The 20,659-nt window shown below is 44.1% G+C and overlaps 1 protein-coding gene across 1 annotated transcript; it reads right to left on the bottom strand.

Moving 5' to 3' along the window:
• Positions 1-1,318: 1,318 nt before the first annotated feature.
• Positions 1,319-13,820, bottom strand: TMEM128 (transmembrane protein 128). The gene is made up of 5 exons (XM_074272946.1): positions 13,066-13,820; positions 9,411-9,552; positions 7,734-7,892; positions 3,907-4,014; positions 1,319-2,128 (listed from the first exon to the last, which is right to left on the bottom strand). Exons 1-4 carry the CDS (start codon positions 13,175-13,177, stop codon positions 3,915-3,917), a joined length of 513 nt encoding a protein of 170 aa, XP_074129047.1. The 5' UTR covers positions 13,178-13,820; the 3' UTR covers positions 1,319-2,128; positions 3,907-3,914.
• Between the last annotated feature and the right edge of the window lie 6,839 nt (positions 13,821-20,659).

The following is a 20,659-nucleotide window of genomic DNA, read 5'->3' as shown; positions in this document are numbered from 1 at the left end:
CGTCACCCCAGCTCCGGCACCTCTCTCCTCAATCAACCAGATTTTCCCTCCAGTTTTTTACTTAGTCTTTCCCCAGTAGGATCGTCCAACTTTCTGCTTCTATTCGTATTCCAGCACTCAGCAAAGTTAGAAAGTGCACAAATACTTGCTCTAACACCTGTCCCCATGCTCCACCTCTACTTCCTCAGCTCCCACTTCTCGGTGCCTTCCCGCCTTGCTTAAAGTTTCCCTCCTCCACACAAACCATACTCTCCAGTGACCTCCCCATCGAGTTTTTATCCGTTCTCCATCGCCTCCCTGCAGATTTTCAAGGGCCCAATCCTGCCCTCAACACTGGCTTCTCGCTGCACTGCTGTCTCCTCGGCTGGATCCCTGATCTCCGGCACCTTCAGCACGAGGGTTCCCTCAGGTGGTCAGTTACTCTCTTCATGCAGACCCCCAGACCTTTATATTTGGACTGTATCTCTCTTTTCCTCCACTCACATGTCACATTGCCTGCCCATCCAAGGAAGTCCTGTGGCATCGCAAATGTTCCAAATGTCCACATCTGTCCCTGCTCTTAAATTTGTAGCCCCCACTTCTTCGAAGGTCACCATTATCTCCCATTCAGAGAGGTGTGTCTCCTTAGAGTGATCCGTGACCGGCAAAACAAACCCCTTAGCAAATTCTACCACTTCTCCCTCCCCAGCCCTCCTCTCCTTGACATCCTTGGCCCTTCCCTATTTCAGGACCACATTGGTCTTCCCGAGACTTCCTGCTCCGATTCTCCCAACGGATGTCAAATAACCTTCTGAGGCAACAGGTCCGACCACATCAATTTGATACTCAAAAATCTCCAGTGGTTCCGTAGGCTGAAATGCAAAATCCCCAACCCGAAACCCTGCAATCTGACTCCATGGATGCTCCCCCGGCACTAAGCGGCCCAGACTTCCGCATCCTCACCTCCAGAATGAAGGATCTAGATGCCTTTTTCAACTCCGATCCAAGATTCTAAGAGCTTCACTGCCCAGATAATATTGTTTTTCTCCTCCAAGGAGACATGCCTCTTCCAGGCGGGCTTCTCAATCTCCTCCAGCCTTAGTGCTTTTCTCCTCTTCAAATTAACTTGTATTTATTTCTTTGTGTTCATATTACTTCCCACCCCACCCCAATCACCTCAAGGATCAAATGTAAACTCCTTGGGAAGCACAATTTCCTTTTGGACTCAGGAAGGGAGAGGAGCAATACCAAATATGTAACTGCTTGTGGAATTTAATTTATCACAGTAAAAAAAAAATAAACATCAAAGATTTCTTTCCATGTTATAACACTGGTCATATTTTAAATTTAGGCATGTCTATATTTAAATTAAGAATGAATTTTTTAATGCATCCTTGAACATTTCTCCAATCAATTTAAAAAGATTTCTCTCCAGAAGAGGACAAAATTCTAGTAAACACGTCTAAAAAGATAATAACAGGCACCTTCTGCAAAATGTAATTTAATGTTAAAAAAAAAAGTATTAAACTCATTTTAAATGGCTAGAAAAACTCTAAACAAATACAGAAAACTTGGCATAATTATTTACATATGAAATAATTGAATATTAAGAGGTATAGGGAAAGTACTGCTTTTAACAAGAACTCCCATTTAATAACAAAAAAAATTTGTAAAAATTAAGCATACCATAATTACTCAAATGAGTTTTAAAGGCACAAACAATGTAATTCTTTTAAAGACACATGGAGCCAACATACCAAATTACACATGTACCCGACAAAGGGGCAGAAATAAATGAATCAACAAGCAAAATGTTGGAAGTGATTCTAGAGCTAGAATATCAATTTCCCTTTTGCCCACAGATCTGTTAGAATCTTTAAGTTATATACTCTCCCCTAATCATTAAAATCACTCTGCAATTTTAAAAAAATCATTGAGATATGAATAGTTTATCAACGCAACTCCACAACTCGAGCTCGGAGCAGTGCTACAAGAAGCCAATCCCCCTTGATTTTAAGCAAACGCCGCCACGCTTTTCCACGTAAAACTCCCGTTTGAGAGGCCAGAAGTTCTCTGTGGATTGCTCCATTCTTCATCCACATTCTGTTTTGTTGCTCTGGTGTTTCCACACTTGCTTCCAATCTAAAACCTAAAAGAAAAACATCATTTAAAATTGTACCAAAAAGGAAGAATTTTAAATTAATTTTGATGTTTAAAAAAAAAAAACCCAAACACCAAAATATTCAGAATAGAATCTGACTCATCATCACACCAAGCCCCAGATTGCCCTGGCACCCAGCCCCCTGCTCCAAGGACCCCAGCCAAGGCCCAGTCAAGAGGGAGCTGTGCTTATCATGGCTCTGATCGCTCTGGCCCTCTCTGCTGAGTCCCCTCCCCTTTCATACTGTTCTTGACAGGCAGCCACCTTCTCCCCTAGAAGCGCACCAGTCAGGTCTCTACAACCCCCAAGAAGGATCGACTCCCCCCCACCCCACCCCAGGTTCCTACTCTTGTGCTGCACGACACAGGAAGAAGCCATTGAACCAGCTAGGCCCGGGCCAAAAGGAGGCCGTCTCATCACCTTGCATCTGGCCGGCAGCGCCTCGATTCTCCTCCCTGCAGAGGCGATTCCAAGCTTCGCTCTCTGCCATCCCTAACAGGCGCCCACACTCCCTAGGAGACCCCAAGGGCCTCCCATCCCACTCTAAGAAAATGGGGGGGGTCTGTCCTAGCTCCCAAACTGACGAGCCCCCTCCTCTCTCCTCCGTCACTGACAAGGAGGTAGCCAGTCTCCATGCCAAGGATCTAGCTCGATCCCACTCACAAATGTGGCTCCATCCCTGTTTCCTCCTTATCACCCTTCCTTTTAAACATCCCTTCTCACTAATCCTTTTTTAAAATAAATAAGTAAATGGATTCCTTGCCTCCTCCCCATGCCCATTCTCCATGTTTAAAAATCCTTCTCCCCAGGATTTCCTTGCCATTCCCTCAAGCCACAGTCCCACATGCCTCTGCCAGCTAACCTCCCAGAAAAAGTCCTTGATACCGGTTGCCTCCATGTCCCTCCCTTTTGCTCCCAGCCCCATATCATCCTAGTAGCCCTGCTTTCTGCAAGGTCCCTGATGATCTCTTTACTAGATCCAAGGGGCTTTTCTCAGTCTTCTTAATTCTGACCTCTCTAAACAGCTTTTGACCCTGTTGATTGCCTCTTATTCCTTGTATTCTCTCCTCTCCTGCATGATTGCATCTCCTGGGTCTCCTGCTGGATCGTCCATGTCTCACACACAAGGAGTAAGGCTACGTGAGGGCTCTCTCAGGTTTCCTCACTCTACTTTTCTACCCAACATCAATTTGTGAGCTTTATTCACAACTGTGTGTAAAGTCTGCACTGAGCACCAGTCACAACCTCTAGCAACAGCTGGATGCTGGAACCCACCTCTTTAAGTCAGCAAGCCCAACAAAACTCATTCTCTTCTTCCTCAGGCACTCTACCTCCTCAGTTCCACCTTTCTTCCACCCAGCCCAGTGCGCAGCCTCAGAGTAACCCTTCTTGCCCCGTCTCCCGGAAGGCATCAAGCCAGTGGATTCACGCCCAAGTCCCTTCTCTCCGCTCCCGCGACCCTCACGACTTCCAGCCTGCATTTCTGCAGTTGCTTCCTAAGAGAAGTCTCTTCTCACTCTAATCACCTCCACTGGACCACCAAGCTGAACTACACACTTTTGTTCCCAAACTTAAAACATTAAATAAAAGCAAAGGTACACTCTTGCTTATCCTCGGTCACATAGGCTCTCATTTACTGGTAAATAGAAAGAAACCTACTATTAATGACATTGCAAAAGGAAATTGCTCAAATTTTCAAATTGTAAAATATAAAAAAGCCCAGCGTTGATCTGTTCTTAGAATTCATATGTCATGAATATCATTACCTTGAATGTCAGCCAAGGAGGGAGACGAGCATTATAGCACCCATAAACTGGGTAAATAATATCAAAGGAGTGAAAAGTGTCCACACGGGCCATAAGGCAATGTTGAAACTGAAAAGAAAAGGAAAAAATAAGTCAGTTTCAATTTCTAAAAGCAGTATCTGTACCAAGGAATTTTTATTCCTTTAATAATATTTAATTTTAATAATATTAAGTTTTGTTTTAAAAACTCACTCTGTACACTGCTGGAAAATCCAATAAATCGCTACCACCTTGGTCCAGGCCCTAATCCCTTCTAACCCAGATTATTGTCTTCTAATTGGCTTCCTGCCTCAATCTCTCTCCATTTTAGGGGATTCCAAAAAGCATCTAATAAGCACTTAGCATATGCCAGGAACTGTACTAAGTGCTGTTAACAAAAAATAAAAAAATTTAAAAGGCAAAAAATAAATTGAATAGATTTTTTTTTTTTAAAGCATTAAGTCACCTTTTTTTTCAAATCTTGTCTTTTCTTTGACAGTGTCTTTCTGGGTGGATAGAAGTACAATATATTGGGAAATAAAAGTAATAAAAATATTTAAGTGAAGAGAAATTAACATCATGTAAAGAATTTTTAAATGTTTAAATGATAATTATTTCTACAATATTTTTATGAGATAGAATGATCAGCAGAAGAATAGGTCTATTACATTAGACATGAAATAATCTAAAATTTTTGGTTGTGCAAGTCATATGTCCTGCAGTCAAGTTTCCCTGGCAGCAAAGCCGTAAGAAACAAAAGATACTATTCCCCTGCTCCTCTCTGCTCCTTTTCCCATGTCTTAGAGAAGTTCTAGTGAAAGAAAGGGAAAAGAAATGTATTGTGTACAATAGAAAAGTACATGATTCAGCCCTGAAGACCGAGGGGTATAATTTTGTAGTAAATTGTCTTGACCCTAAAAAGGAATCACTTTATACTCACTGTATGTTATCTCATACCCTGTCATCTCTAAACACTGAAAGGGTTTCATTGACAAAAATATTTACTTTAAGTGAGCTCTATAAATGTCTTTCTTTACTTTCAAGGCTGTATTTAGTTACATGCCTAAAACCATAGCAACAGATCTCCGTTCACTCTATCTAACGCTCCCAAAACTTGCAGAGATCCATCTGCCTAGCTCACAAATGAATGAATATCCTTAATCCGGACTGATCTAAATGTTCAACAGTGGAGTAAATAAGTGCTCTGGCATCTACAACATTGCCAGAAAATGGTACTTCTGTAGAGATGAAGCAGATGACTTCCTCAGGTAAAAACATAAAGGTTTTGCACTCTAGAAAGGTCTCATTTGAATTTCCCCCCAGCATAATTAAAATAAATCACTTCACCTAGCAATTTTGACTTAATTGCTCTTAAGTGTGACTCAGTATCACTTCATTGGTAACACAGTAATAAAAATTAATACTCATTAATTCCTAGTGTCTTTCTTCAAGAAACTTTTAACTTCACTGGAGAATTTAAATCCTCCAAATGGTGCAGACCACAATACCCTTTACTAAACTTCAGAACTTGAAGACGGTTCTCGTCAGTTGCCGTTACCAATAAAACACACCATGCCCAACTTCCTAATGAGGAGTCATTCCTTACTTAGCTAAGATCCAGAAAACAAATATTCAGTTCATTCTGAGTTTATCTTCCATTGGAAAAGTAATTAAGACACTGATAGACCAACATCCCACAGTAATGCTATGTAGAGTAGCTTCTATTAATCGATTTAAAAATCAAATCAATAGTTTAATTTTCCCACTAGAAATTTAAAAATACGTAATTCAATTTAACTTAGATATTACATGAGGATAAATATGGAAAAAAAAAATCCTTTAAATTAGATAGAAGAGTCAATTAGTAGTCACTCCATCTCCTTGTCAGGTAAAGAGACATGGCAACTAAGGACTTCGCCAGTTTAGAATATAAATGTTTTTGCCAAAGAGTAAAAACATGATGGAAGAGCATTACCCCAAAAGTCGCAAGTGGCAGGGGAAAAGACAAGCCTCTAGAAAACTTGGCACAAAGCACTGAAGCAAATCATCCCAAGAACATTCCAGTGAAACTGGAAAAAAAAATCGTGACACGAAGTAGAAGTTGTCGAATTTTCACCATAAACTCTTCTCAGCCTCGAAGGCAGAGGAGCACATCTGAACACGAATATGGTCCCAGATTGTTCAGATGGCACCAAAAAAAGGAAATTTGAGAGAAGAGCTAGAGCAGCACAGAGACGCACAGAACAACGTGTTCTGGAACAGCACGTTTTGAAAACATTAAGGGACAAATTTCTAAAGCTACTGAAAGAGTAGAGCACACAAAAAACCTGGAGAAAGTCAGACACTGTTATTACACAAAGAAAGGGATCATTAGCAAAGGTCACTTAACTGGACCAAGTCTTCGGGAGGACTGGCCACAAGCATATCAAGGTGATCTGCTAAAGATACGGGAAGGGAACAGAGAGATTTCTCTACAGGAGGCGACATCTGCACAGTCACGCAACAGAGTGTGGGGAATAAAGCCCAAAACCTCCCAGTCTGCCCTGTTTTATGACAAAAAAAATTCTTCAGTGACTTAGCCTCCAGGTACAATGTTTCTGATGTATGTGTGTACCTGGAGAGAATTTCCAGTGCCCAAAAAACAAGGCATAAAAGTGGCACACTGATCAAGCTTAGTTATTGATATCCAGAAAGGGTCTTGCATCAAGCCCCAGATGGTGGTTTAGCAGGGCGGAGGTATTGAGGTTTTCGGGTGAGATGATGGATCAATCCCCCCACCCAGTGGCTTCTTAATGAAGTCCCGGGTCCAACAATCCACAAACAGATGGAGCCTGCCACCCCCGGACCCGACACCCGATGGGGTGTGCAGAATGGGGGAGAGCACATGGGGACTCCAAAGCACTCCCGCCACCTCAGTCTGCTCGTGACCCTAAAAGTCCAGTTTTCCCCCAACAACCGCATGCTTGTGCTTACACTGCACGGAGGGAAAACTCTGATAATTAAGGATCGTTGAACAGTGGCAGTGAGGAAGCCGCCCCAATCACAAGTGTGCAGAAGGCATTCGAGGGCACAGGATCGTCACTTCCAGTGACGCCACCAAACCACCTGGAGAAGGGACCCAGCAGAGGGCAGGGGTCTTTCCTGGAAACGTCTAGGGCAAGGAGGGCACAGGGTGGCTCGTGTCTACATTCACCGAGGCCCATTCATCAGAGGTCAGGGATCCATTAAAACCAGAAAGGATGAAAAGAAACTGCCAGCATTCTCTTGGCGGAGAAACGCCCACCCTTCCTCCTCCATAGAGAAGAGGGCTCATAGCTACAGATGCTGCGGACACTGCCCGTGCACCCCTGGGCTGCCCGCTCTTTAAGGACTGGGGGAGAGCAGAGTGGACAGTGAATACGGCATACTTACTAAAGGGCAGTAAAGAAACTTTCGGAAAAACAGCAGCACAAGGCCCATACCCATGGGCGGAGGAAGCCTGCGATGGCCCAAATGGGAATTCTCAGGGTCCCACTGTGTCACCACAAGCCCACTTCCTCCACTACTAACCCAGTAAGACCCTCTACGCCGGTCTGCACCTCCCCCCACGGGGTCTTCGGCAGTCCAGAGACCTCCCAGAGGTTGGCACAGCCACGGCCCCCTGCAGACACTACCACTTAACAGCTGTTCCGCTGCTTTGAAATTTAACAATTTACACTACACCCAAAGCAATGCAGTGTCAGATACAGAAATAAGCTCTGCTTTGGAATGTTCTGTGGTCCGTGCCAGTGTTTCCAGAAGGGAGCTGCTCTTCCCTGTGTTTCACTTACCAAATTCCTGCTAAAATGAAGGTAGCCGTGGTCAGAGGAATCAGCACCGGATACTTGATGTCATAGTCTCTAATCCCACAATACCACTCCAGATACAAAATGCAGTAAAATGCAATCGATAAGCTTAGGATCAGAAGGCTGATCCCAACCAGCAGCCACCTGGGGGGAAAAAGAAGAGCGGTACAGAGTGAACGGCAGTCTGGTCCACCATGGTCAAAGTCACCAGCGACAAATTACAGACAGACCACAGATAAATGCCGGGGCTGCTGGAGGCAAGCAAGTTTTCAGACCCTGGGCCTGCCCTTGGGAACTCTGTGATCTTGCAGGGGGGCCGAAGCTCTGGGCACCCTGGGCAGCCAGTCTGGTCACCAAAGTGGGAAGGGGTGTGTGGGGCTGAAGAGCCAAAACAAATGAGGCAGAGGCGCCTCAGAGCAAAGGAAACCCCAAACAAAAAGCCTGAAGGAAGGTACACTGAAGAGCTCCAAAACGCAAAGCAGTGTGTTTAATGTTAAAAAATTTTAATGACTACCCAGACCCATAGAAGACCTGAAAAAATGTAAAAGGACTGCGATCAGTTAGTTTTGCTAAATTATTTTTAAGAAATCTTTGTTAAAAGGGAGGGAATAGAAGCTCTGAGAGATGAAATAACTTTCCTCAGGTGCTGATCCCTCAGCCTCTCAGAAGCTCAAGCTTCACCCCCTTCCCACATTCATCACGGCCCAGCTCAGCCATGAAGGGTTCTGAAGTTATTCTGCACAGTCCCTTCTGACAGTCTCCAAGTCCTAGAGCCCCCAGAGCTCACAAACCAACCCCGAGAAAGGAGATCAGTCCATGTCGCATTATTCTTTCTTCTATATTCATGTTATATTTCGCCAAGGAGACTATCAGGTGCTTGAGGATACAGCCTGCTGAACACAAACCCAGACCTTTCCCTAAAAGCAGTGTTTTGATTTTTAAAAAATAAGCCACAGAAATAAAAATAGAGCTACATAGAGGCCACAAGTGGATCAAGAGTTGATCTTGAAATCAGGAAGCTGTGGGCTCCCATCTCTGGCCATCTACACTGGCCATAAGACCCCTGAGAAAGTGATCCCTAACCCCAGTGCTCTGGGTAACTCTCTAAGAGAATAAGGGTCAAAGATGCTGACCTGCCAGGGCAAAGGGAGTTCCTTCTTAATGATGAATCACATGTCTGGTACCTTTCTTTATGGAGTTATAACATTATAGCATGTATATAATACGTATGTTACAGAATAATGAACTGCAGTGTAAACTTAACACAATACACTTTTCTGTCCACATTAATAATTAGAGATGATTCTTGGTTACGGCCTTTCATGACATTACTATTCTGAAGCCAAGTTACAGTGTCCCACTGTAGTTGCTCAGATCAGTGTCAGCCTATGATTCAGCTGGGGAACTATCCTGCGAATTAAGCCTCAAAAACTCAAGGTAAAAAGGGATTAAAAGATGTTTCCAAAGTGGGCTGCACAGTAGAACTGAAAAGCAGTGGCTTTCAAATGCTATTTCAAACAAAGACATCTGGATTATATAGAAAGCCTCCCGGTGGGATCTTGAAAAAGAACTTGTGCTGTTTCATTTGTCACCAAAAGCAAGACATTCAAAAAAACCAAACAGACTTACTAGAATATTTACTCACAAAACTGGATTCCTTACCCACTTGTTTGTATGTGTTCTTTCACAGTTTTAAAAAATTCAACATAATATGTCACAACAACGGATGCCAAAATCCAAAAGGCAGAATGGATATTAAGTCTTGGAAGAGGTTTTTCTTTTTTCTCAACAGCTGCAGACGCTTCTGCAAATAAGAAGAGGTTTTGTCCTTTTACCCTAAGAAACAAGGCAACGGAGAGTCCATTTTGGGCAACATACGGGAACGTCACTGCAAGCAAAGAACCTAGGGTGTCTCTGCAGTAGATGACAGTCATTATTAACGTCCTGACTCAAGTCCAGACTTTTACATGCAAACATACGGGAAGGAAAGGCCTGTTATTCTCAAAATGCCGGAATAAAAGCTGGATGAGGCTGATCTCCATCATCCTTGGGGATGCTCAGGAAAGTGAGACTTCCCACAGTGCAGGGATTTTACCGGGAAGTCTGCACTAAAGAGAGGATACAATGTATCCTCTACTAAGCACCCGAGATGATACAATGCATCCTCTGCAACCCCACTCTGATACAATGTACCCTCTGCAAACCCCACTCTGATACAATGTATCCTCTGCAAACCCCACTCTGATACAATGTACCCTCTGCAAACCCCACTCTGATACAATGTATCCTCTGCAAACCCCACTCTGATACAATGTACCCTCTGCAAACCCCACTCTGATACAATGTATCCTCTGCAAACCCCACTCTGATACAATGTACCCTCTGCAAACCCCACTCTGATACAATGTACCCTCTGCAAACCCCACTCTGATACAATGTATCCTCTGCAAACCCCACTCTGATACAAGTACCCTCTGCAACCCCACTCTGATACAATGTACCCTCTGCAAACCCCACTCTGATACAATGCACCCTCTGCAAACCCCACTCTGATACAATGTACCCTCTGCAAACCCCACTCTGATACAATGCATCCTCTGCAAACCCCACTCTGATACAATGTACCCTCTGCAAACCCCACTCTGATACAATGTACCCTCTGCAACCCCACTCTGATACAATGTACCCTCTGCAAACCCCACTCTGATACAATGCACCCTCTGCAAACCCCACTCTGATACAAGTACCCTCTGCAACCCCACTCTGATACAATGTACCCTCTGCAAACCCCACTCTGATACAATGCATCCTCTGCAAACCCCACTCTGATACAATGTACCCTCTGCAAACCCCACTCTGATACAATGCATCCTCTGCAAACCCCACTCTGATACAATGTACCCTCTGCAAACCCCACTCTGATACAATGTACCCTCTGCAACCCCACTCTGATACAATGTACCCTGTGCAAACCCCACTCTGATACAATGCATCCTCTGCAAACCCCACTCTGATACAATGCATCCTCTGCAAACCCCACTCTGATACAATGCATCCTCTGCAAACCCCACTCTGATACAATGCATCCTCTGCAAAAACCCCACTCTGATACAATGTACCCTCTGCAAAACCCCACTCTGATACAATGCACCCTCTGCAAAACCCCACTCTGATACAATGCACCCTCTGCAAACCCCACTCTGATACAATGCACCCTCTGCAAACCCCACTCTGATACAATGCATCCTCTGCAAACCCCACTCTGATACAATGTACCCTCTGCAAAACCCCACTCTGATACAATGCATCCTCTGCAAACCCCACTCTGATACAATGTACCCTCTGCAAAACCCCACTCTGATACAATGTACCCTCTGCAAAACCCCACTCTGATACAATGTACCCTCTGCAAACCCCACTCTGATACAATGTACCCTCTGCAAACCCCACTCTGATACAATGCATCCTCTGCAAACCCCACTCTGATACAATGCACCCTCTGCAAACCCCACTCTGATACAATGCACCCTCTGCAAACCCCACTCTGATACAATGCATCCTCTGCAAACCCCACTCTGATACAATGCATCCTCTGCAAACCCCACTCTGATACAATGCATCCTCTGCAAACCCCACTCTGATACAATGCACCCTCTGCAAACCCCACTCTGATACAATGTACCCTCTGCAAACCCCACTCTGATACAATGCATCCTCTGCAAACCCCACTCTGATACAATGCACCCTCTGCAAACCCCACTCTGATACAATGCACCCTCTGCAAACCCCACTCTGATACAATGCATACTCTGCAAACGCCACTCTGATACAATGTATCCTCTGCAAAAACTCACTCTGATACAATGCACCCTCTGCAAACCCCACTCTGATACAATGCATCCTCTGCAAACCCCACTCTGATACAATGCATCCTCTGCAAACCCCACTCTGATACAATGTACCCTCTGCAAACCCCACTCTGATACAATGTACCCTCTGCAAACCCCCACTCTGATACAATGCACCCTCTGCAAACCCCACTCTGATACAATGTATCCTCTGCAAACCCCACTCTGATACAATGTATCCTCTGCAAACCCCCACTCTGATACAATGTACCCTCTGCAAACCCCACTCTGATACAATGCACCCTCTGCAAACCCCACTCTGATACAATGCATCCTCTGCAAAAACCCCACTCTGATACAATGTACCCTCTGCAAAACCCCACTCTGATACAATGCATCCTCTGCAAACCCCACTCTGATACAATGCACCCTCTGCAAACCCCACTCTGATACAATGCATCCTCTGCAAACCCCACTCTGATACAATGCACCCTCTGCAAACCCCACTCTGATACAATGCATCCTCTGCAAACCCCACTCTGATACAATGCATCCTCTGCAAACCCCACTCTGATACAATGCATCCTCTGCAAACCCCACTCTGATACAATGCATCCTCTGCAAACCCCACTCTGATACAATGTACCCTCTGCAAACCCCACTCTGATACAATGTACCCTCTGCAAACCCCCACTCTGATACAATGCACCCTCTGCAAACCCCACTCTGATACAATGTATCCTCTGCAAACCCCACTCTGATACAATGTACCCTCTGCAAACCCCACTCTGATACAATGCACCCTCTGCAAACCCCACTCTGATACAATGCATCCTCTGCAAAAACCCCACTCTGATACAATGTACCCTCTGCAAAACCCCACTCTGATACAATGCATCCTCTGCAAACCCCACTCTGATACAATGTATCGGGCGGAGCTCTGACTCCTTACAGGAGATTAAGAACAGGGGAAATGTTGGCGAAGTCAGGACAGGCGCCCGCTCGCCCCAAAGCCCTTTCATAAGTGACTTCTAAGTGGGCAGAAAGGGGTGACCACAACTCTCCAAGATGTCTCCAAAATGGAGAGCTGAGCGGACCTTCCGCTAAACTCTGACGAGCCTCCGTTTCCCCGTTTGTCAGCCAGATCACCTTCGGGCTCTGACCTTCCACCTGTCTATAGTGGGAGGGGGGGAGGCCGACTCTCCCTCTTAAAAGTGATCCCCAATACCCACTCAGGTCCAGAAAGGATGCGCACTCCCGCGGGGATGGGCGAGGAGGAGGCGGCGCGCACCTGCGCACTCACAGGGATGGGCGGGGAGGAGAAAGGAGGCGCGTGCACCCGCGGGAATGGGCGGGGAAAAGGCTCGCGAGCGTCATCCCCCAAAGGGGCGGAGCCTGTCAGAGTCCAGGGGCGGGTCACTTCCTCCCCTCCTCCAGCCTCGAGCAGTCAGGTCCGGTGGGGACCTTACCGGCCTCCGCTTCGTGGCCCCGAAACGCCGAGGCCCCCAGCAAGGACTCGGCCTCCTGTTGGAAGCGCCGCCTCAGCTGCCGGAGCTCGTCCGCGTCCATTGCCGTCGCCATCTTGGCCCCACTACGGAAGTGACGTTGCCGAGAGCGGTCGCGCGTCCCTCCCACTTTCCTCGCCTGTTGGAGTTCCCAGTGACCGGAAGTGTGGGACTTCCTTCAGAGAGGTCTGTGCCCCGGGTTCGAGGGCTCGTGTCCGTCAGTTACACGCCGGTGTGGAGGCTGTGATCAGTCCCGGACGCGCACCGTGGCTCACCCCGCGGCCTCCGCAGCCCTGCCCAAGCACGCAGAGAAAAGGCCTTCCATGAGAAAGAGCCCTCACTCGGGCAAAAACCCCATCCCAAACACCAAAAAAGCGTTGGAACTAGTGATTCCGATCTACCTAAGTTACACAGAGCAGCATAAAATCATGAGCCGGCGTAATTTGGCCTAGAAAAATACTGGAAACTTTTCCAGTAAAAGCAGGGGCAAAGGAAGGTTGCTGTGGTTGGCAGTAAGACCAAAGCTAAGAAATGGAAGCAAGCACAAAAGCAGCACAGTTACTGTTATGTGCAGACCACCTCGGGGCTTCATTGGAGCATTCCTTGTGGTATGGGTTGCCACCTGATTGACATTAATATCCCTCACAACAACAAAGAATGAGTGGGGGGGAAAGCCTTCATTTAAAGTAGCAATATTAAAACAAAAACCGTTAGCCTTTTTACATATTGCTAATGAAAAACCAGGAGGTAGAAAAATAAATTCTATTCAAAACAACTACAAAATAAACAGGTTGACATCTCATTTCTTAAAAATCTTAAAAAATAAAAACTAAACCTAGATTGATCTCATTAATGGTCCTATTTCCAAAGAGGTCAAAGGCAGAAGGAAAGATCTCTTGTATGTGGAAATACAGCAGCACTGTGTGTTATCAAGTAGCAGAAGAACTGGGTATCAGGAGAAGAGTGGCTGCACATATTACTCACCTCCCCATCCTTAAAACCCTTACCAGACTCTGCCATCCTTTTAAGTTAATTCTTCTTCCTGCATTTCTCTACCTATGTATCTCCTCCCCTTCTCTGCCAAATGCCTCAACAAAGCTGTCTCCTCTTGGTGTTTAGCTTCTTTTTCTTCTCCGTCCTTTTAATCTAACTTCAAATCTCATTACTTCCCTTGAACTCTTCTCTCCAGAAATGGTTACCTCTTCATTTCCAAATCTGTTACCCTGGGCCCTATTTCTATTTGTAGGATGACTATGACATAACTTGTGAGCTATAAAAGTCAAACCCTCTAGAACATTGAGGAGAGATTTGCTCATCACCTTCAGGGGGAATGTGGGATGGGAGCCACCAGAATGTTGACTTATGTAATGTGAGGTATCTGTTGGCCTACTGTCCCTTCCAGCTCTAAATCTGTATTCAATGTGTAATATAGCATCGCTCGTACACGGCTTTAAAATAGCCAGAGCAATTCCGCATGTGAATCTTGTGAAGATGGAGCCATTGTTATTATCCTCTTCTCCAGAAAAGGAAATAGTCACGGGTAGCTGACACAAGCAGTAGGAATGAACCTGGCCTAGTCTTTTAGTCAGATACAAAACAGTTCAGTTTTCTGCTTTGTTCTTTAATAAAAAAAAGTATCAACAGATATATTTTTGGCATTTCCATAATAAATAAAGAGATTTCAAAGTAGAAATTCCAACTGAATGCAAGGCACATTTTAATTTTTTTTTGCTTTTTAAATGTTTTATATCACCAGTGTCCCATGTGCCCCTCCATCTCCCCCTCCTCGAGAGCCATCCCATGTAACAAATAGTAACTTTAAAAGCAAGACATTTATTAAAGTTATGTTTCCTAGCCTTTCCACCCAGATCCTTTTGAACAAAGGATTTAACAGTTGGGCAGATCATATCACATTTTCCAACAATACCTCTCTTTTAATTTTTCTTAGTTTCCCAAAGATACCCTGTTCACCTTTCCAAAACCTGCTCTATCTCTCTTCCCATCCTGCCTCTCATGCAATTCAATTACAGACAAGAGTCTATGGCTTATAGGGAGCACATTCCTGCTATCAAATGCACTATTATATGTATTGTCTCCTTCCTAAAGGGTCAAGTCAGGGTTAGCCGGTAACTCAATATGCTCCTGAGAATTCAACCTTGACTTGGAGAGTTTGTGTATGTGTAATGTGCACATCGGATCAGATTTTACCCTTTCATGGTTTCAGGGGATTTGCATTTTGTCCCAAAGGCCTTTCATCTACTCTTCCCAATGTTTTCAAAGTAACTCACGTTGATGATACTGAAGAAAGGCTGGAGATAAACACTATTAAATTGCCTCTCCTCCATTTCTGTATATCCAGGGTCTTTTGGCGAACTACCAAGAAGGAGAATCAAGCGACCCACCTGAAATTCTACTAAAGTGTAGTCTTGGAGCATTGATAATATTTTCTGTAATTTTCTGTGCTGATTTACCTTTGTAAACAATCCTATAAAATTTGGCATGTCCATTTAGCATAATATTATTTTGTGTTCTTTTCTAAACAATCACCGTATTAGTCTCCTAATCCCAACAAGATTTTTGAACTGGTTGTATCTTATACTTCCCTTATTTATTTCCTACTAGTGCCTGCCAGAGTTCACCCTACAATGCCACTATTAGGCCTGTACCCCCAAAACATCCAAAAAAGGAATAAGAGAAAAAACTGTATGGGCAAAAAATATATAAAGCAGCTCTTCTCGTGGTGGCAAAGAATTGAAAATTACTGGGATGCCCATCAACTGTGCAATACCTCAACAAGAGGTGGTATGGGATCTGGAATGGAGTACTCTTTGGCTACATGCAATGACAATCAGGATGAGTTCAGAAAAACTGATCCAAAGTGAAGTGAGCAGAACCAGGAGATCACTGTACATATTAAAAGCAATACTGCACAATGACCAACCAGCAATGACTCGCTATTCTGATCAACACAATGACCCGAGACAATTCCAAAAGATATGATGAACAATGCTATCCATCACCAAAGAAATAACTGCTGAATGCAGATTGAAGCATGCGTATTTACTTACTTTCTTTTTCTTGTTTTAGTGTTTTTTTTCCGGGGGCGGGGGGGTCTATATTTGCTTTCTTTCTTTGACAAAAAGACTAATATGGAAATAAGCTTTGCATGTCTATACATCTATAATCTATATCAAATTGCTTGTCTTCTTAAAGAAGGAGAAGGGAAGGAAGAGACGTGCACCCACTCCCTACCTGCACAAAGTTCACATTTAAGCAGGGCCAATATAGCTCATGCGCAAATTAAATGACACACATATAACTTCCTTATTTAATTTAGCTAACTGGGCTATTGTTTTACTTTATTATTGTTAGCACCTGGAAGGAATGGTGTTGGAAACGGCCTCCTGGGGGATTTCTTCCTTACCAAATTTTCAATATCCACGGAGGAGAAACTCAGCACGCTGAAATAACACGAGTCCTTTCCAGAAGCTGATGGTTCCTGAAGCAGGTTTGGGTCACCAGGACAGTAGTGCAGAAAAGCTCCACTTTCAGCAGCTTATACAATACCTGCTCTGTGGGGAAATAAGAGAACTGACCTTTATATCAGTGTTAGACCTTGAACTTTAATGAACAGAGGGACTTTCTAGGTAATTACAATTAAAATGACAAAAAAAAGACCTTTTAATGGCTGTTACCCAGGAATTAAGGTTGGCCTGGATTTCTAAGTTAACCAAGTGAAAAAAGAAGCTGAACTACTGTTTTTACTCTAAGGAAGAAAAACAAAGAAACCTTGTGTGAAGCACAAATGTTGTTCTTAGAACCTCTCTAGCAGCTAGTTTAAAAATAATAAAATAGCCTTGAATGAAACCTGACCAAAATAACTATCATCACAAAGTCAATCATCCTCTCTGGTGAGTGGGGACCAAGCTTGCTGCTTTTCTGGGGACATCAAAAGGACAGGAATGGGATATTTGGCACGAGGCCGATACATCCATCCAATATTTTCAATCAAGAAATCCAAGGCCCATCCTAACTGATGTGAACATGGGCTTATCCACCTTAAAATTCTTACGGACAAGTGGCCAATACTTCCTATGAATTTAGGAAACGGAGAGCAATCTCCCACAAGTTCCCAAAGTCACGGCACTTCTCGAATGCATTGGATATTTGTGGACGTGGGAGTCAGAACTGGTCCCCATGGGCCCTAGGTTAGCTAAAATAATCACAACAGAAGTCAGAAAACAGGAGTAACGAGGGGCTAGTGGGCTAAGGAAGGCCCTGCCCTGTTGTCCCACGACAAAGCTAGGGGGCTCTCAGTATCTCATTCATAGAGGGGTGTGTATTGCTGAGTAAGCACCGAGGGGAAGGCAATACACACACATCTCTGGACAAAGCAGGAGGGGCTCTTAGTGCTAACTCAGCGTTGAGGGAGACTGGGAGAGGCTTTTTCTGGAGGCTGAGGAGGGAGCCCAGGGAAGGCAGGCCGCAGAGATGAAGAGGAAGAGACTGAGCTTTCCAGGCGTTGATGACTACCAGTGGAGGACACAGCCAGAGCTGACTCCAAGCCCCCAAAAATGGAATCTAAAATTTCAGAACAATATAATCTCCTTGGGTGGGGACCATCTCATTTTTGTATTTTATGTCTCAGACACTCCAATGTGGTAAGGCCTAGCTGCTGATCTCTATTAGTGAAGCATCTCTTTACCTGATAAAGACAGTCTGAGGGGGAAAAAAGGACTCTAATTCCTTGCTTTGAAAAGGTTGTCTAAGCTAACCCCAACTGAAGGATCTGTTATTTTCTCCAAGGATCTCCCTCCACCCAGAGTTTTCTAGAGGTTAGTTGAGGGAAAAAACTGTAGAGTTTAGGTGACTTGTTGAGCTACCTTGAAAGTAGAAGGGCCTTCTTCCAAATCCCCAGGTGTGTCCTCCAGCCTCTGCTTAGGCAGCTCCAGGGCCCCATCAGGCACTCCCATCAGGCACTCCCTAGGGAAGCTACGAATTCCATCTTTGGAAAGCTCTGTTTCTTAAGGAGTCCCTTCCTACAAAGAAAGAATTTATTTACTGAGAAGTCCAAAGGCTGCCTCCTGAATTGCTCTTATGGTTCTAGCACTACCTCCCAGTCAGTGACAGTTATTTATTATTCCCGAAACATGTGTTGTAACTGATTCTATGTGACCCGGAGATAGAGAGATAGATAGATTTTAGTAACAGTAAACCTAGGTGTAAAATTGCAAGTACCCAGGGCTTTCTGAGAAACTGAGGGGCCATTGTTAAACTTACTGCAAAGGCAAAAGAAGTCTATTCATGGAGATCAGAACCCTGCCAGCCTTCCCCAAGCACATCCCAGCACTGAGATCAGCATTTCCCAAACTGCGTTCTATAGAATCCTCCCAAGGTGAATAAGGGTTTTGTGGGGAAAAAGTTAAGTGAGTATCAATGATGACTCCGTCGATTCTCTGGGATCGGTAACATTATGGGAGACCTAATACACCTTGTTGCTGTCAGGAAGGACGTGTGTATGGGTGGAAGAGATTCCCTACCCATGACAAAGTCTGCTCCTGTTCACAGGTGACAAAGTCATCACACCAAGGTCTGGAGGGTTCAGCCTCATCCCCCATGAAGGAAAAACAGACGAAGGATGCCCACTGTCCAAAGGAGGGGTGTCACATTCAACCAGAAACGGGGACACCAGTTATGAGCAGCCCTTCGGTAAGCATGTGGACTGAGGCATCACATGTACAAGTCTGTTCTCGTTAAACGGCTCTCAATCACAAAGGCAGCAGTGGGCTGCAGCAGGCAGCGTGTGACACGTCTGGTCTACTCCAGGCTGATAATTGGTTGGAGAAGCTTCCAGGGAGACAGCCTCAAGCTCATTAAGGAAATTCATCTTAAATTCGAACCTGCCTCAGACCCAGAGCAAGTCACTTCACCCTGTTTGCCTGATTTTCCTCATCTGTAAAAGAAGCTGGAGAAGCAAACAGCAAGCCACTTCAGTGTCTCTGCCAAGAAACCTCCAAATGAGACTCCACTGAAATGAGGAAACAAGTGTTTTCCTCTTGTCCGTGTCCTCCCCTGGTAACTCAGAGATGTGCCATGCTCCTGGCACGTCTCAGGATTGATGGATTCGTTCACTTTTCCAGCCCCCAAATGACTCGGTCATCAAGAACCCTTCTGCCATAGTTAAAAGGCAATGGGATTTGTGGACTAGCTCTTCTCACTCCCAAAGCCCATTTCGGCAAGAGCAAAACAAGGGGAACTACAATCGGAAAGCCTCCTTCCAGTGAAACATGAAATTCAATAAAAAGTGACACTTCCTCCAAGTAACCGAGAGAAATGTAGTAGCCTCTCCATCCCTGATGGCAGGCAGAAGTCACAGTGGGATGTGTTTTGGTGATTTCTATTAGGAGAAGGGCTCAAACACTGAGAGCTGCACACGTACAGCAGCTCTCCCCAGCCCCTCCTTTTCCTTGACTCAGATTTAATATGCAGCCCCTAATCTCCCTCAGAAGGAAAGGGATGCAGCTTGCAAAGTACTTCACCAACTATATCCAGAGAAAATAACGGGCATAATAGACTGGTTCTATTGGTGCTACACAAACCAAAAGCTATGAACTTTTAAAAAAGGTCCTCAAAATCAGCTTTGAAGCAGTCTAGGATTAGAATTTCAAACCAAACTATTTTAAGTGGACTCAATTCAAATGTTTGTTAAGTTTCAAAGGAAAAAGAAGTTGCCAAAAACAAATGTTTAAGATTTTCAAAGAGAAATAATTGAGAAATATAAGGAAATCTGGACAAATCAATTTTGGACAAGGAAAACTGAACTGGGAATTGAGCATACCCCTTGACTAAAACACACTAAATATATTTTTTAAAATCCCTAGGTAATTATAAGCTGATGGAGTTTAATCTTAGGAATCAAGATTTTGAAGTACTCTTGATTAGTATGTTACACATTATATTTCATTTTTGTTAAGACTCCCTGATTTTGTCATTGTGGGTCTTTTTTTCCATTGAAACAATATAACTTTGTAAAATTTAAAAAATAAACATTTATTTTTTTGGCTTTACATCAATCATTTCAATTGCAACCCCACACCTGATTTAGACAAACTTTAAGTAAACATCCAATACAGTGGTTGTACTTGGCAAAATGTACATTTTTTTTGGTCCTATTTCTCTCCCATCTCTCTGCTAAAAGGAGAGACGTTTTATGAGTTCTTTTCCGGAACCTTGGCTTCTTTTTCCATTACTAACAATTCCTTTCAGTGATTTTGTCATTGCTGTACTTATTTGTGTATATCATTCTCTTGGTTTTATTTTTTCCTCTGCATTATTTCACATACATCTTCCCATCTTTCTCTAAAATACCTCAATTCATTTCTCCATGTCTCTTGCCATCTTTGTTTTTAGCCATAGTCCAATCTATGGACTCCCACTTTGGCTCCAGTTTTTAAGAATGATCCTGTAAATATATGGGCAAGTAGTAGATCTTAAATTCTGTATTTGCTTTCTATGGGATACACTCTATGACCAATAGTCCCAATATATCCCAAACCAC

Source organism: Sminthopsis crassicaudata, chromosome 6 (assembly GCF_048593235.1).
Source record: "Sminthopsis crassicaudata isolate SCR6 chromosome 6, ASM4859323v1, whole genome shotgun sequence".
NCBI lineage: Eukaryota > Metazoa > Chordata > Mammalia > Dasyuromorphia > Dasyuridae > Sminthopsis > Sminthopsis crassicaudata.
The sequence above is the reverse complement of the archived record's forward strand: the minus strand, read 5'-3'. Positions and strand labels throughout refer to the sequence as shown.